At 43.5% G+C, this 17,250-nt stretch overlaps 1 protein-coding gene across 4 annotated transcripts in view; it reads left to right on the forward strand.

Moving 5' to 3' along the window:
* DLC1 (DLC1 Rho GTPase activating protein) overlaps positions 1-4,568 on the forward strand; it is a 401,580-nt gene extending 397,012 nt beyond the window's left edge. For all 4 annotated transcript variants that reach the window (XM_027122726.1, XM_027122725.1, XM_027122727.1 and 1 more), the window contains 3 exons: positions 168-385; positions 1,106-1,279; positions 2,016-4,568. In XM_027122726.1, coding sequence (XP_026978527.1) covers positions 168-385; positions 1,106-1,279; positions 2,016-2,136 — 513 coding nt within the window. In that variant the 3' untranslated portion in view covers positions 2,137-4,568. The remainder of the gene's footprint in view (positions 1-167; positions 386-1,105; positions 1,280-2,015) is intronic.
* The last annotated feature ends 12,682 nt before the right edge of the window (positions 4,569-17,250 follow it).

The raw sequence follows: 17,250 nt of genomic DNA on the forward strand, positions 1-17,250 counted from the left end.
GCCAGCAGTACTATTGGCTTTCTGGCCTGATCGTGAATGTACTTGCGGTCAGCAGCCTGTTAAAGCCAGAAATAAACATTAGGACGACGTACCCAGCTAGTAGTTTGCCTTCAGAGACTAGGTGTGTGGGAATTGTCTCAGCACTGACGAGTACATCCTCTTTTCAGGTGAGTGAAGGACCACCTCTAAGGCTTTGGAGGGCAACCATTGAAGTCCCTGCATCGCCTGAGGAAATCTTAAAGCGCCTACTTAAAGAGCAGCACCTCTGGGACGTGGACTTGTTGGATTCAAAAGTGATTGAGATCCTGGACAGCCGAACTGAAATTTACCAGTATGTGCAAAACAGTATGGCGCCCCACCCTGCTCGGGACTACGTTGTTCTGAGGTGAGAGCTTCGGGTTGATTACTGCGGCAAGGGTGAGCCTCTGTGGCACTGAATGTTATAAGATGCCAGCATTATTTAAAATAGAACGTTTGCTTCCAGAAAAGCGTTGAACCCTTCCAACTATGAAAAATATATCCTCGTTTATTCCAACAGCGTGTCCATCCCTGAAAATGGTTTGAGCTCTTTTGGAACCGAGCTCAGAAAGAGAGGCACATTCCATTGAACGTGTTCAGTGGTAGCTGATTTTTGCCCCCTTTAGGATAGATTTTCTCGTTAGAAACAGCAGAAGCCAGGAAGTAACATTTGGGTCCCAAGTGAGCTGTGGTTAAGGCTGATTCATGTGTGATTCATAAATTCTCTGAAGATATCATTGAAAGAAGAATTCCAAAAATCTTTGAGGAAATGTCACATCATTAGTCCAGAACTTCTCCAACGGACTAACATTTGGATGTCCATGTTCTACTACATTTGTGAAATAGAAAAAGGGTTTTCAGACCCACTTCAGATTGGTCCTCTTTCCAAGAACTGACTGTGTGAGCTTAAACACCACTGCGGAAGGGGATCTGTTGAAGTTAGTCGTTCAGGAGTCCTTGCACAAGGATGGATGCACGGCGTGGCCCCCATCCCGCCCTTCAGCTGCCTTCTCTAAGAGTGAGGCCCCGTTTTAAACTCGGCTTCCAGAAAACTCCATTTTTTTCCCCTCTCGTTTTGTCCCTACAGAACATGGAGGACTAATTTACCCAAGGGAGCGTGTGCCCTTTTACTCACCTCCGTGGATCACGACCGGGCCCCTGTGGTGGGAGTGAGGGTCAATGTGCTCCTGGCCAGGTATCTAATCGAACCCTGCGGGTCAGGGAAATCCAAACTCACCTACATGTGCAGAGCTGACTTAAGGTATGTTCTAGTGCTGATTTTTCTTTTTTTTTTTGACATCTTGAGTGAATACATCCCTGCATCTTGGATGCTCTGTGAAGAGCCGTGCTTATAAAGTAACTCCTTCACGTTTCTTGGTCCTCTGGGTACCACTTACTAATTTCCACCCCTTAGAGAATATGGTACTAAAGCAATGTGCATGTGGTGGTTCTGCCACGAACTTAAAGCCACAGGAAATGAGAGTTCGAATTAGCAATCAGATGTTTCTCATTGTATATTCAAAGAGGTTTGAATAATGTGACATGCCCTTTTAGTAATTAATTAGACCTATACTTTGTGCCATAGATCAGTGCGAATTCTTATCAGAAAATGAACGAAATGCAGCAATACCAACAAGAAAAAAACAAACCTCTAAAAACTTTCCAAAGTGGCTCTCCTGTTAAATAAGTCCTCATTTGAAGTCTTTACAGCTCCGTACTGCAAGTATCTGTATGGTCTGTTTTTGTTCTACACGCCAGAGCTTTCTTTCCTGAACAGTTTCACTCAGTATCTGCACTCAATATGTTGTTCCTTGAGAAACTTCTGGTTCCAAAAGTGTAATGGAGATGCCAGCAGATTACTTTGGAATAATAAGAGGGATCTTTGCTCGCACATTTTGCTGATCAAGAAATAGAAGTATATTCAGAACTCCCTTCAGCTGATTCAGGGTTTTCCAACTCGAATAATTTATTTGCGTTTCCTTTCCTGTCTGTCATAGGGGCCACATGCCAGAGTGGTACACGAAATCTTTCGGACATTTGTGTGCAGCTGAAGTTGTAAAGATCCGAGACTCCTTCAGTAATCAGAGCACTGAAACCAAAGACACCAAATCTAGGTGATTCCCGAAGCATGTCCATTATCTGGGCCTTTGTTTCTAGAACCCTTGCCAGTCCTTGGAAGATTGGGTTCAGTGTCTGATCCTGAAACAAAACTACAAGATGGAGTGTGGGAATTGACTATAGTGATTTGATACATTTTTAAAGCTGCTTTCTATTCGTTTAAGGTCTGTATTATGGACCTTGACTGGAATATATGACTGTGCAAAAAAAAAAAAAAAGTATTCCTATTCGAATTGCTTCTGAGAAGCAAAACTATAAATACATTAGGGAAGATAATGAAGAGACGTCATTCTCTTGCGATGTCGGTGTCTGTGTACGTGTACCTATGTCATTTTCTTTGCAGTGTGTGGAGGGACTGGTGTATCCACTGGAATAGTTGGTCCTCTTTGACATATTTTCTCGCTGAGAAGAGCAAAGAAAGGTTTGCACAGAGGGGTGTGTGTATGTGTGTTTGTTGCTGGTCGAATGACATAGATGTGTAAGTTGGGCTACAGTGTCTGGCACACTGAGACACCTCCAAGAAGGATCGTGATGCATCAGGTTAATACCCATGGAATTATCCAGAAAGTGAACCCATTTATTTTGGGGTGTCAGACAACCCACTCTTGTCTGGTTTTTTTTTTTTTTTCCTGAGTTAGTAAACACTTTCCGTCTCCACCAACCTCTTCTTTACCTTAAAAGTGATTGTAATAAATTTACTTGGAGAGCCCATTTTAAACACAGTTTGTCTCTAGACCTGATTGCAGATAGCAAAGTTGTTTTTATCCAGTACAGGTGAATTCAGGGATGGAAATTCCCCCTTGCTAGCTCCAAAGCACAGTTCTGTTTTTTGGTTTTTAAGTTGAGATGTGAAAACTGAGCACTCTTAACATCTACTCCTGAATCAAATATCAACACCTTTTACGTGTCCGCAAATTCTTTGCATTTCCATGTTAGGAGAAGCTCTTTAAGGCACTATGTATGGGAACACAGGAAACTGTGTCCCAAGGAAACCCTTATAAATTTAACCCAACCACAAAAGTTGCTTGTTGTTATGGTTATTAACAGCATTTTTGAAAGCTGCATATGTTAATTGGATTTGTCCTTCTCAGCAAATAGGGTTTTTTTTAAATTTTGTTTTTCCTACATTTCTTTTTCTTCTCCTTTATGAAGCCCCTGGAAATATATTTTAGTAGTAATGGAAAGTAGTAATCACAGTAAAAAACAAACAATCAAAAACACACTAGTGCAGGGCTTTGGAAGGGTGGTCTTTATACAGGTTTTACTGTAACGGTAAAGGTTGGCTCAAAAGACAGTATTAGTGAATTTATTTTATATGGATCAAAAGTGAATAATGTATGAATGAGAGTTGTAAGAAGGACTTTTATTTTGTTATAATTTAGTTACCATTGTCAGTGTTATTTCAAAGGTTCTTTGAAGAATTAGGGGGCAGGGGACAGATCAAGTTTAATTTGAGTATTTTGGATATTAGCGTGCCTCATGAAGATATACTTGTATGTTCAACTTTAATGGCTTTGAGATTTGTAAGAGTATATGTTGTATATACCATTCTATTAAGAAACATGTACGCCTACCTGTCCACTGTGCTTTCCAACACAGATAAAGCATGATAAAGATTATTATTTAAAATATACTTGTATTTATACCTCAGATATTCTTCTGGATTTTGTACCTCAAGGCTTTTTTGGTTTGTTTTTTTTTTCGTTTGTTTTTTGCTAATGTAAATACACTTTACATGAATACAGTCTAAGTGAAAAAAAAGTAATAAGAGGTTTATAACTTGCTCTATATCTGTACAGAATATAATCAATAAGTGCACTATTAAATGTTTAAAGTAAGGGAAACGTCTGGCCTGCTTTCCACTGTATCACATCTCACTCCCACCCGTAAAGCCACAGACGGCAAGGCATACCATCCTAGCATCAACTAAAATGAAAATACAGATTTGCTACAGGAAAAATCGGACTGCAAATCATTCCAAGGCCAAACTGCAACTGAGCCACTCACTAACAAACAGGAAACCCTGGTGAAGGTTCAGGAAGCACAGAGATGCTCTCCAAACAAAGGTCTCGAGGAAACGATACTGAGAAAGTTACAAGAATAAGCAACAGCAACCGAAAGATGCTCATGAGCAAAGCCAAGGTCACCGATTCATTCCACAAAAGGTCTCTTTCCCACTGTTTGGCTTTCCTGTTGAAAGGATTCCTTCCATATTTGACCAGAGGAGAATGTGAAGGATGTGAACATTTTCAAGAACTCTGCTTTAAGCCACCTAAAGTGATATTGCCACAACTTACTAATTGTGACTAATTGCCTAGGTTGTAAGCTCTCTGAGAGCAGGGCTCTTCTACATGTCTTTATAATCCCCTACAGCAGCTTTCAGTGTTTTGTACTTGTAGGCACCTAATAAATTTATTATTTGCCAAATGGAATTGATTGAATCAGCGTCTGTTATTTGAAAAGGAAGAGAAGCTAGGATGCTGTCTGTCTTAAGTCCTCACTTTGGTTCATCAATGCCCATTTTGAGATGGCAGAGACTGGAACTTGTTAAACCTAGTGAAATCTTAAAGTTCAAAAACTGGCGAAGATGACATAGATATTCTACAGAGATGCTCTGGATTCTAAATTAGAGAGTTCTTTGTGCTGGAATTTCAACCAGTCTCATTCCTCCGATACAATGTGATATGCATCTTAGATTTGATTTTGACAAATACTCACTCCGGGCGTAGTAAAGGAGAAAAACCAATCTCAATAAAATTTTTTAAAAGACACACACAGACCGAAGCCTTTTTATTTACTTCTGCCTCCAGTCCTGGTTTCCTCAGAGCCATATAAAATGGAAAATCAAACTGTCTGAAATACCTAATAATTCAGTTGTTTGTACAGCTCTGGAGTCATGAGTTAGTAAGTAATAGGCTACATGTGGTTACCAGAATGGAAGAGATGCTCTCACGGGCACCCAGGTAGATTCAGATTGCTTTGGTCGCGACCCATTTTCCTATTTACCTCATTTAGTCAGTTATTCCAACACCTATTTATATTTAGTTCACACAGTGCTCAGACCTGAAGATTCCAAAGTCCTGAAAATCTGCTCTCAGAGATACTAAGATAGAAATGATAACGCCCTATAGCATCCTGCCTACCAATTTACAGATGGCATAACTTGGATGATTCTAACAAAATTAAATGGATTCTTAAGAGGGTTTTTTTTTTTTTTTTTCCCCTCCCGGGGCTAAGGGGAACAGCTGAGATTTTGGGAAAGGAAAAACTAGGGAAGGTAATCCATATCGGTGCTTTTCCAACACCCCTGGTTAGGGGGGTGTGTGTGTCCAGGGGAAAACAAAGGCAGTAGAGAGGTGTGTGGGATGTTATCGTTACGCTCAAGGGTCTTTATGCCACCTTTGTCCACTTTTCACATGCACCCCACAAAGCATAGGTATTATCCTTCTAAGGACTATGGCTATGACTTAGTGACGCATTAAGGTGCCCAGAGCCAGAAAGAGGAGCTGAAATTCCAGCTCGGTACCTCTACCCCAGACCGTCTCCCATCTGCCGATCTTTCTCTAATCCGGAGGCAAACTCACAGTAAGGGCCGATTCACTCACGTTGCATCAGAATTGGGAAGAATGCAAGGAAAAGGAGGATCCATGGCAAAATAACCACATTAGTCAAGGTTGCCAAGAAATTATTCTGTCACCCGATTACTGAGATGCTTAAGGAGAAATTAAGAAGGTCAAGATAAAGGTGAGGCCAAAGTGTTGTTTCAGGTTGAAAGAATTTGTAGTTCTGTTTGCAAATTGAATACGTGATTTGCAGTGTACCGAGACTCCAGGGATGCCTCCCTGTGAGGCATAGGACCTGCTCCTCCCCACCTGCAAGCGCAGAACGATCTGACGTGTGGTCAGATTGCAACCCACCCAACCCCTCTAAGCTTGCATTGCTTCATGGATACAAGGGGCATAACTACTTACAGGCTTCTTAATCTGCAGCCCAGGACCAGAAGGCCGGTCCTGTGACTTTCTGCAATTCGTCGTGCTGCCCACCACACAAGAATATCATGACGTGCAACTGACATATCTGTGAAGGTGCTTTGAAAACCAAGAGCTATTGAAAGGTAAAGGAGCCTTCATGAAAGCAAAGTGGAATTTAGCCCAAATGCTTTTCCCCACCTGCCTGTTGAAGCATACATAAATGATTATAAAGCAGAAATCCTAAACAGTGAGATCATGGCATGCATGTCATCTTGGTGTTCCATCAGGATGAAATTTGCCTACGGAATTTAAATTCCATTTGTCTAAGGAATGCAAATTACAAAAAACCTCAAAGAGTCTGTGGCAGGGAAAGCTCAGGTAGGTCTGCGCAGTTGCAGTGAAATTGGGCCCATTCTGCAGGGAATGATCAGTTTTTTTCAGACTGGGAGTTTGCTAAATCATGTTGGCAGCTGTAGCCCAAAGTAATTACCCTCTCTGTGTATATACAGTTCCCATTAGAGCAGCCGGTTTGCCTGTCTGGACCCAAGGCTGTGTTGACAACTGTAGTATAAACACCTCTTTGCAGAGATTTTTCATCTCATTAGACTTAAAAAAAAAAAAAAAAAATGAGGGCAAGAAATGTTGTTCCTCATAGGGGATTTTCATTTCTTTCTCTTTTCCTATCAAGATACAGAGCACTGTGGAAAGCAAAAGCCTTACTCTTTTTATGACTCATCATCAGCCATGATTTGGTGATGTTGTTCCCACAAAAATAGTGACTTGTTCCCATAAAAATAGTCTGATTCCTAAGGAAAATGTTTTTCAAAGCTCTGTAGGTTACAGGTACTTGACAAATACAAACGTGTTTGGCTCACATCTGAGAGGACTTGCTGTTGAGCTACCATTTATTAAGCCTAATAATGTGCTAGGTACTGAAATATATGCCTTATTCAATAATATTACATTTAAATCCCATAGCATTCCTTTGAAGGAGAACTTATTAGCCTCCTTTTATAAATGAAAAAGTTTAAAGAGGCAGGAACGCTTAAAGAAATAAAGTAGCTATGTAGTATCTGCAAAGGGACTCAAGAAATTCGAGAACAGCACTGCATGGCAGAACACCCTGCTCTAGTGCATGCGGCTCTTGTTGAAACGTGGCAAATGAGACTAAGGATCTGGATGTTTCATTCTATTTAATTTTTATTAAGTTAGATTTAAACAGTTCTAGGTAGCTAGTGGCTACTGGACTGGACAGTATAAATTTTGTTCCAAAGATCTGAGGATAATTCCAAGCAATCCAATTCTTCTCTCTCTCTTCCACCTATAATAATCCTCCAAGGAAGGAAGGAAGGAAGAGGAAAGAAAGAAAGGAGGGAGGGAGGAAAAGAGAGAGAGAAAGGGAAAGGAAAGGAAGAAAAGAAAGAAAGAAAAAGAAAGGAAAGAAAGGAAGGAAGGAAGAAAAGAAAGAGAGGAAGAAAGGAAGGAAAGAAAGACGGGGGAGGGAGGAAGGAAGGAAAAAGAAATATAGTAAATAGTTGTAAAAATCCATATTTCGGTTCAGATAATACCCACTCAACATTCCACCAGCCACAAGACTAAAACTGTGTCTCCCCCAGCCTGTGGCCAGCTCCCGCACTTCTCAAGCTTGAGTTGGATGATCTCTTTTCTTTGCTGCTAGAGTATTTGTACATCACCAAACCACAGATAATGCGGTAGCTGATCTGAAAGAACGTTCTGTAATTCAAAATATTCTCCTCGGCTTGCTGCAAGCCACGGCATCCTCACAGATGCTGCGGTCCCAGCAACCACAGTGGTCCCTTCGTGGTTGGCTCCTGTCCCCTCGGTTTCCTTGTCGCTGGTGTCCAGGCCTTCTTGCAGGCTGGTGAGACCAGCTACCCGGCAGCAGCTGTCGGAGGCCAAGGTATCCTTCACTGATAAGAGTTCTTGGTGAGGTGTCTGAACTTAAAAGTCAGTGGTAACAGCTCTAAGGTAAAGATACATATTCCACACGGGGTCCTAGCTTTTTGCTTCCAAGGACTCTTCACTACTTACCACCTTCCAGTCTTTTTCAAAGTTGTCAAATATTTGTGGTATTAAACAGTAGAGCTTACTAAGAAGTAATGTGTTTTTTGGGCTTCCCTGGTGGCGCAGTGGTTGAGAGTCCACCTGCCGATGCAGGGGACACAGGTTCGTGCCCCGGTCCGGGAAGATCCCACATGCCGCGGAGCGGCTGGGCCCGTGAGCCATGGCCGCTGAGCCTGCACGTCCGGAGCCTGTGCTCCGCAACGGAAGAGGCCACAACAGTGAGAGGCCCGTGTACCTCAAAAAAAAAAAAAAAAAAAAAAGTAATGTGTTTTTTAAAATTTTCAATATAGATACGTATTATTTAAAACTGCTAATCAAGTCTAGAGGCGTCTTAGAAATAAGTGTGAACTAACTTTTATTGGCACATGATTTGAGAGTTTTCTTAATGAAAAATAGCTTATGAAGGCTTTTAAGCTGAAGACTGTCCAAAGGCCATAGGCTCCTCCCAATCACCAGTCTGTAGCTGAGTGATGGTTCCTAGCCCTGATACTCAGATAATTAATCAAGGAAAAGGGGGATTTAATGTCATGCTCCAGAGAAACTAGTTTTCTTGACTTCCAAGGCTGAACGATAGGATGTATTTTTTTCAACAACAAACATAAGGCGAGCTCTATTTTGTTGCAGTATTTTAAAATGTAAATATATGAATAGATCATTAATATCATTCCAGGAAAGCAGGAAATGAAGAGTTCACACAGACTGTAAAGATTATTAACGCAAGAAGAGATGTGAAGCCCCTGGGACCATGCAAAATGTTGCAATATCTCAAAGAGCTAAAGGATATTTCACCCCATGACCCAGAATACTGAAAATGGGATATGTTTTCCTGCCACCATCCGGAAAGGAAAGAAGATAAGTTTCCAGAAGCAAAGCAACCTGACTGGTAAGGCAGGATACGCATACAGCTGTTGTTTGTTTTTAACCAACCTGATGCCGTAAACACTCTTGGGTCAGATTAATCTTCACCACAGGGTCACCCATGGACACCTCCACCTGGCTGACCCTGAGAGGTCCAACAGGACCCTCCATGAACTCCCCCTTTTCAACGACTCCAGGAGACAGTTCAGCCTGACATCAAAGGACTAGCGGCCATTTAAATTTCAGGATTGCAATTTTGATGATTTTTTTTTTTTTTTTTTTTTTGCCATTTCATGACAAAGCAGACCCAACAGAATAAGAAAGTAATTTCCAAGACTGATAACTTCGTTTCTTTGGTTTCACCCACTTTCTCGTTTTCTCTGATCCTAAACCCATTCCATGCCAAGAATAGTACAAATAGAGATAAAATCAGGAAATATAAGGGACACTGGCTCCCAACAAAACCCTCACTGAAGCAACAAAAGAAGAAAGAAACAGTACAGGGAGGGAGCAAACAAAAGAAGGACCAGTGCTGGGTTTCCAATGGCGAAAATATACTCGCTAAAATTCTTAAGTCTGCGTCACCCCTCCTGTACCCACCTCTGTGTTTGGAGACACCCAGAGAGCCAGACTCTCTTTCTTATATTGCCTAAGGAAATGCCATTTCTTATTTGAATTTTCACACTAACTCCTTGGCCTCCTCCTTTTCTCATCCTCTTGATATTTGGATTCCCCTCACGCTGGCCACTGTTCTTTCACACGAATGCTTCCTCTCTCCTATGACTTTTTTCTCCTTGTTCTTTCAAACCAGCTTTACTCCCGGACCCTCCCCTGGCCTCCCACGTGGCCTGGACGACTCCCTCTGTCTCTTCCTTCATCTCTTTCCATCTCTCATGTCTCCACGTGCCTCCCCTTCCCACCCCACATCCCTCAAAAAAAAAAAAAAACCAAACCACACCAAAAGAAAACAAAAAAACCACTGTAGTTTCTTAGGCTTCCTTTAATTTAATGCAAAGCAGAAAGGTCACTTTGTATTTCTCTTGCTTCTATTAATTTACAGGTATTCAATCTATCTCTGCTAGATAGGCTAAGGAATTCTTTATCCGTTGCCCTCTTTGGGCAAGGACAGCTATATGAAGTTGTCACAGAGGGAAGGTTACAAGACATGGTAAGGCACTGGGGAGAGAATTAATGGTCTTTCACTAAGCTAGACAGGTAAAGCCATAGCCGGGTAGTCGGAGAAAGCAGATCTGGGCATAGTTTTGTTAAGTTCAGGGACACATGTGCACAGGTTTGAAGACAAAGGAAACTTGCCAGTGGAGATAGAGGGAATACAGAGAGCCTCATAGTCCCTCTGTGATGGGGAAAGAATGTGTTCACAGGACAGAGGGTGACTTTAAGGAACAAAGGAGGATGCTTTGCTCTGGGACAGCAAGGAAGGACAGGCTGATAAAGGATTTTGGTCAACCAGAGCCTTGGGCTGTGTGATCAGAGAATGTTGAACTGGATGGAACTTTCAACATAACTAAATCCCACCATCTGATTTTCCAGAAGTGGAAGCAGGGTTAGAGAGGCTATGACTGCCCTGAGGTTTCAAACTGCAGCAACAAATGGGCTAGAAGTCACATTAGGGTGACAGCAGTCACCTGGAGGGGCTTAAGTTTTTCTCTCCAATAAAACAGCACATGAATGCTGCAGTGATAGCCATTTCTCTCTGAGTTTACCTCTATCAGGTGCTCTGGTGTGACTTTCATTCACACTTCTGACTCTTCTAGGGCTGGGACCCACTTTGCTGTCAGCCAGGAGTGTCATTTCCGCTTTCTCCGTCGTTATTCCCTAAAGCTGTGAGTAGCCATTGGGTTGCATGAATAATTGTGCATTTAAGCAGGTAGGTCTGCACAATTCTAGTGTTTCCATGTACTCTCTTACTTAATCCTCACTGCAAACCCAAAAGGTTGGAGGCATCATCCCATTTTACAGATAAGGAAAACAGAGCATGACTAGGTTAAACTGTCTGCGTTCCCATCAGATAAATCACATCAAGCATTTAGAACAGAGCCCAGCATGTGGTAAGCACTCAGAGTCTGTTAGCTGTTGTTATTTTTAACGTTATACTAGAGGTCATTTTATGTAGCAGGTGGGAGCACAGACTCTGGACAGATTCTGAGAGTAAAACCACCATGGACACTAAGGGTGTGATCTCAGGGAAATTGTTACTTAACCTCAGTTTTCATATCTGTAAAATAGACATAATAATAGCAAAGAAATTACAACCGTGTGCAATGCATAGTACTAAGTATCATTACTTCTAGATGTCTGTTTCTTATTCTTTCCTAGTTTAAACCTGTGCCTAAAATAAACTATCCATATGCATCAGATTAATATTAATTAAGATTAATACCATCCAAGCCTGGGTGGCCAGACACCATGAGCAGAGTGGTGAAGACCTGACAGCTTTGTTTCCTTATGGGGGTCTCTAGAATTCAGCAGCATTAGCCCTCCATTTTTACTTGGTTATTCATTCAACCAACATTTGTTGAATACCTACTAGGTACCAACAGAGGAAAGCCATGGAAGTATAAGTCATCCCTCTTGACTTGGAGGTGCTTCTAGTCTTTTCAAGCAGACAGATAGAGAAATCATTTCATTAAAATCATTCAATCATTAAAATGTGCTGGAGTGGAGACTCCACCCCAACACCCAGAGAAAGAGATGACATCTGAGCTGGGTGTTGAAGGATGAAAGAGGGGGAGAGGGCAGAAATACTTTCCAGGCAGGGGCAACGCTGGGCAGCCTGGAGGAGCCTGGCTTGGTGAGGAAGCAGGGAGGGAGGAGGGAGGAGGTGTTCTGTTAGGGAAGGTGTGGCAGGAGAAGCGGGACCTGTGAGATGGAGAAGCGTCTTGCATACCCTTCTAGAAAATCTGAACGTTACCCTACAGGCAATGGGAAGCTTGCAGAGCTTTTAAGGAAGGGAGCGATAGAATCAGATCCGACTTTTTTTTTTTTTTTTTTTTTTTTTTGCGGTACGCGGGCCTCTCACTGTTGCGGCCTCTCCCGTTGCGGAGCACAGGCTCCGGACGCGCAGGCTCAGCAGCCATGGCTCACGGGCCCAGCCGCTCTGCAGCATGTGGGATCCTCCTGGACCGGGGCACGAACCCGTGTCCCCTGCATCGGCAGGCGGACTCTCAACCACTGCGCCACCAGGGAAGTCCAGATCTGACTTTTTAAAAGAAAAGTCTGCAGGTGGTGTGGAGGGTGGATTCGGTAAGAAGGCTGGAGGCCAGGAAGGCAGTACTGAGTCCCTTTCAGAAATCCTCCCTCTCAAGATCACCAGTACCAGGACCCAGAGAGCGCCATGGGGACAGAGGGGATTAGGCACTGGGAACACAGTTAATTAGGAGGTGGAATCAACAGGACTTGGTGACAGTCTTTTTGGAATGAGCTATTGGGGGTGAGGATTACACACCAAATCACAGCTCCAGAGCCTGGATGGAGGGGCGGCAGCTGCCTCTGAGATACGCAGATCAGGAGCAGAAACACATTGGAGGTGAGGGTGGAATGTGCGGTGAGTTCAACTGTGAGAGCACTGAGGCTTCTGAGGGCATCTCAGCAGAGCTGTCCTGTGGGTGGTGGACAAGATATAGGACAAGAGTTCCTGAGAGAAGCCTGGCGTAAGGCATGGATGGAAGGGTAAACGGTAGCTGAAACCGTGGAATGTCCTGACCCGGAGAAGAACAGAGAGGCCACCGTGCCTGGAGGTCACAGTACGAAAGATCCCAGGGCCGTGGGAAGGGGAGAAGTTTCCTGGATAATTACCAGGAACTTCAGGGTTTTTCTCCATAACTTGATGTGTTAGGTTCCCGAATGCCCTAGCTTAATTGGAGATGATGAATTTTGTTTCTGCATCACTTCCATAAGGGGCTGGAGGCGTCATGGAGAAGTGGAATGGAACAGAGTGACTGGCAGCAACCAGAAACTCAATTAAATGGAATACGTGTGCACATCAATTAAAAAAACGTCTGGGGCTTCCCTGGTGGTGCAGTGGTTGAGAGGCCGCCTGCCGATGCAGGGGACACGGGTTCGCACCCCGGTCCGGGAAGATCCTACATGCCGCGGAGTGGCTGGGCCCATGAGCCATGGCCGCGGAGGCTGTGCTCCGCAACGGGAGAGGCCACAACAGTGAGAGGTCCGCGTACTCCAAAAAAAAAAAAAAAAGTCTGAAATTGCCCTGCCCAGACTCTCTGATACTCAGACCCAGTCCCTGATTCACCAAGTTAGTGTTTCCTAGAGAAAAGAACCAGTTCTTACTTCAATATCTTAAAAAAAAAACCAGAAAAGGCTAATTCAAATCATGCCGTAGCACAGTAAGTCTGTACAAACTAATTAAAACACTTGGTTGATTTTATAAGAAATTACATCCTCCCCTGTGTAGTGTCATTTGCTATCCTGTGATAAGCAGAAGCTTCAACTGGCAGTTAAATTATAATTACTAATAATTATATGTCATTTAAATTATTAACTTATTTAAATTATGAGAAAACTAGTTAGGTATACTTAATGCACTTTAATTGAAAGACATCAGTTTTCAAAACGTGAAGTTTCTGAGGATTAAAAAAATAAAAATAAAATGATATCCTGACTGGCAAAAAGTCTGGGAACCCATAGCAAATGCTCTGCTCTTATTCACTGTCCTACTTAGTGAGCTGGGAGCCACCTGGCAGGGCCACAGGCATCTCCTGAGGTGACCAAAGGGTCCTGCCTGCTCACATTTCCAAACACTTCTGTGAAAGAGATGAATGGAAAATTTAAAATCCTGCCCAGCTAACTCCCAGTCATCCTTCCAGAGACTCTAAGAAGCCCACCAGGGTGGGTGAAGTCTCCCTCTGGGTTCTGTTTTGCCAGATTCTTTTGTCATTGTCTGGGTTTGTGTTTCGGTTTGTTTTGGTTTTGGTCTGGCTCTACTATCAGACAGCAACCTCTTAGGGGCAAACATTACCTTATTCCTGCCTCTGTTCCCAACACCGAACACAGTGCCTGGCATATTTCCAGAGCTCCAAAAATGTGTCTGGAGCAGAACACAGTCAATCTGCTCTACAAGGAGATTTGCCTTTGAAGACAGAGGATGAAGAATGGGTATTTTCTACCACGAAAGTTCCAGCGGCAGCTCTGGGCTCAGCAAGATGGAGGAGAGGAGGCCACCTTGCAGTCTGGGTGTGCTGGATACAGGAATCTCTTCCTCCAGGCCATGCCTGCAGCTGAGCACTGGATGGCGGATTATCAGTTTGCACCCTATGAGACAATGGATCTAAATAAGCTTTTATCCTCAGAGTTAGGACTAGTGGAGCCTGGAAGAAATTTTAATTAGGGCAAAGATGGACAAAAGTATTTGCATTGAATGCTGGGTCTTTCTGTTCTGGCAAATGGCAAGAGTAAGATTCAACTCCAGATGCTCGCTACGTGTGTTTCTCCCCCTTTGTAATGAAGATCTCAGTTGTCTCCGGTTTTACCAGATCTGTTTGTAATTGCATTCCTGTCTCTGCTTCAAATTACTCTGACCATTTTCTGCCCGAGCTCTGTTTTATGTGCATCCTGGTAGGTGTGACTCCTTCTTAGCTGACTTCTCCAGTCATTTACCTACTCACTTACCCAAGTGGCTCTCCTTTTAAAAAAACAAGCAACAGAGTCTTCAGATTATTTATTTCACTCAGCACAAACAGTTCACAAATAGAAATCTAGGCTTACAAAAGCATTTGGGGGAAGGCTACTTTTAAAATCTTTGAACTGCCAGACATCTGTCCCTAATGGATAAGAAACGTATTGTATGTAATTTAACTACCCCCTTCTGTTTTCTATTCTACATTTCTCTTCCCAGATAAAGGGCCTCTCCTCATATCCTCTTATCTTTGCCTAAAGCATCACCTCTGGAAGAAGCAACTAGGAGCCATGAAGAGAATTAATGTGGTCGCAACAATCTGGGGAGGAAAAAATAAAAAGATGTGAATGAGGCTGAAGGGCGGAGGCTTTCGGGTCAGACTCCAGTTGCTACTTACACCTTCCTCCCTGTGTCCTTTAAGCGCGTCAGTGTAAACTGCCTGGACCATGGGAAGAAGCTGCATCCTGATTCAAAGATGAGATTTCAGACTGGAATTCTCCAGCCTGGTCCACAAGGGGAGTCTGGGATTCCACCAAGCCAGGAAGAGACCTCTGGACTTGACAAATCCTTCAAATTAATCCTCTACACGAAAGGGCTTATAATCTATTCATCTGATTTTTTTTTTTTTTTTAGCATTATCTTTAGAACCTGGTTGTCTCAGGTATAAGAAGCTGCCTGGAAACCTGCAGGGGCTCGTGATGGAGTGTAGGGGTCAGGGAGGCGGAAGGGAGGAATGGGTTTCAAGGCAGAGAGACCCAGTCCAATGACTCACTGTATGATACTCCTCAAGGGAGATCCACTTCATAAGATCAGATGCTAAAGTGGACGATTAGTGCTTCCGGTGGCTAGGATGCATTCTGACCCCCGGCAAGGATTTTCAAGGCCACACTGCAGTGCTGGAGAATCACATCAGTTTATGTCCAGGCTGAGATGCCAGTTCTGCAGTGTGTGTGTTTGTGGGGTGGAAGATGGGGAAGGTCACGCTGTCGTTATCCAGCCTACATCCCACGGCTTCATCTTCCATTCATGGCTACTCTTTTGATACCACTAAGTACCGGTAGTTGGGAGAAACAGGACATGATTGATTAATGGGGAAATTCAGTGGGATCAGAATTTTAGGACTCTACTTCTTAAACTCTCTGAGTATCTGTCTCCATGTCAAGAAACAGGACGAAGAAATACGTCACCTAGATGAAGGGTCAGGGTAAGCATAAAGGGACTTCAGGTATACTAGACTCTACAAGGGGCTTAGGAGAAACACGGTTTTTCTGTCTGTACAGTAGAAGCATTGCTGGAATTTTTTCCGGGGGTGGCGGACTTTGAAAATCTTCCAGGATGAAATCACCTTGAGCCCTCTCTGTGAAATAAAGCTGTGACTTGTTCATGGGCGAGGGCGGACCCCGAACTGTTTCCTGAAAAAAATTCCTGGCTTGGCCTCTGATCCCTTCACCTTCCACAGTACTCAAATACTTCTAAAGTCTACGGATCGCCCCTCAATTAATGACACTAAATAGGGTCTCTCTAAGCCCATGAACGGATGCCTTCTAACTCTTATCCAAAGGCTAGGCCAGAAAGAGTTCCTTGTGAAGGGTTTTTTCAGAATTATTCAGTCCATCACTCTTCTTGGTACTTCGAGTTCTTTCTTTGGATACAGCCAGACACCAGAAAAGTAAATACTTAGACATTTAATCCTTAGGTTCCAAAGAAAACAGAGAGCTGCATTTTCATTGGGGAAGCCCCAAGAGGAGAGCAGGACGCAGTCAGGCATTGGGTTGGATCTGCTTGCGTTGTGCCGCTGGGGCCCCTCCATCCTCTGGGTCCACCAGAAGAGACCTCAATCAGAAAAGGCTTTTACTGCTAAGGGCTGCGGAAAGCCTGTCTTCCACCGAGTGCGCTCTCAGAACTGACTTTCTCTCCCCTGTCCTTGTCTTTTGAGGTGGAGCCTCAGAATTTAAGTTGAAACTCAACGGAATAAGTCCGTGGCCCCTCCTGCCTGCCTGATGGTACTGCATCACCCCTCAGACCTCTGCACCTATCCTGTTAGTCTCCCTCCTCCTTCTGTAGCACGTGCTTGGGTTGTGAGCTGCCTCCAACCCTTTCTGGACATTAGAAAGTCCTAACAAGCAAAGAAAGTGCTTAATCCGTTTCAGAGACCCATGATTCGAGTTATAAAATGGCCAGGCCTTACGTTTCAAGTCTCCTCTCCTCCCAGCGGCCCCTTACACTTCAGTTCTCAGGACACTGATGAAGGGAGGGCGTTCCTATTTAAACTAGTAACTGATTGGCTTCCAACTCTCAGCACCAACTCCTGCAAATTCAAAGGTATAGATAAATGTTTGTTGAATGAAAACCAGATCTGCAAACGGAAGACGTTGAAGCTTTGCCCCACAGTTTGAAAATTCTCCCCACATTCAACTACGTGAGCCCCCAGTTTCCTGACCTCGTCACTGGTTTTGTTTTGCTTTTCTTTCTGAGCTCCCGCTAGTTTGGACACCGTTATGGAGGAGTCAGTTCCTTTCTGCCTGTTTCACTCTCTTCAGGCGAAGG

The sequence above is a fragment of the Aethalodelphis obliquidens genome, unplaced genomic scaffold (genome assembly GCF_003676395.1).
Source record: "Aethalodelphis obliquidens isolate GAN/ISIS:26980383/991018 unplaced genomic scaffold, ASM367639v1 scaffold25, whole genome shotgun sequence".
NCBI classification, from domain to species: Eukaryota; Metazoa; Chordata; class Mammalia; order Artiodactyla; family Delphinidae; genus Aethalodelphis; species Aethalodelphis obliquidens.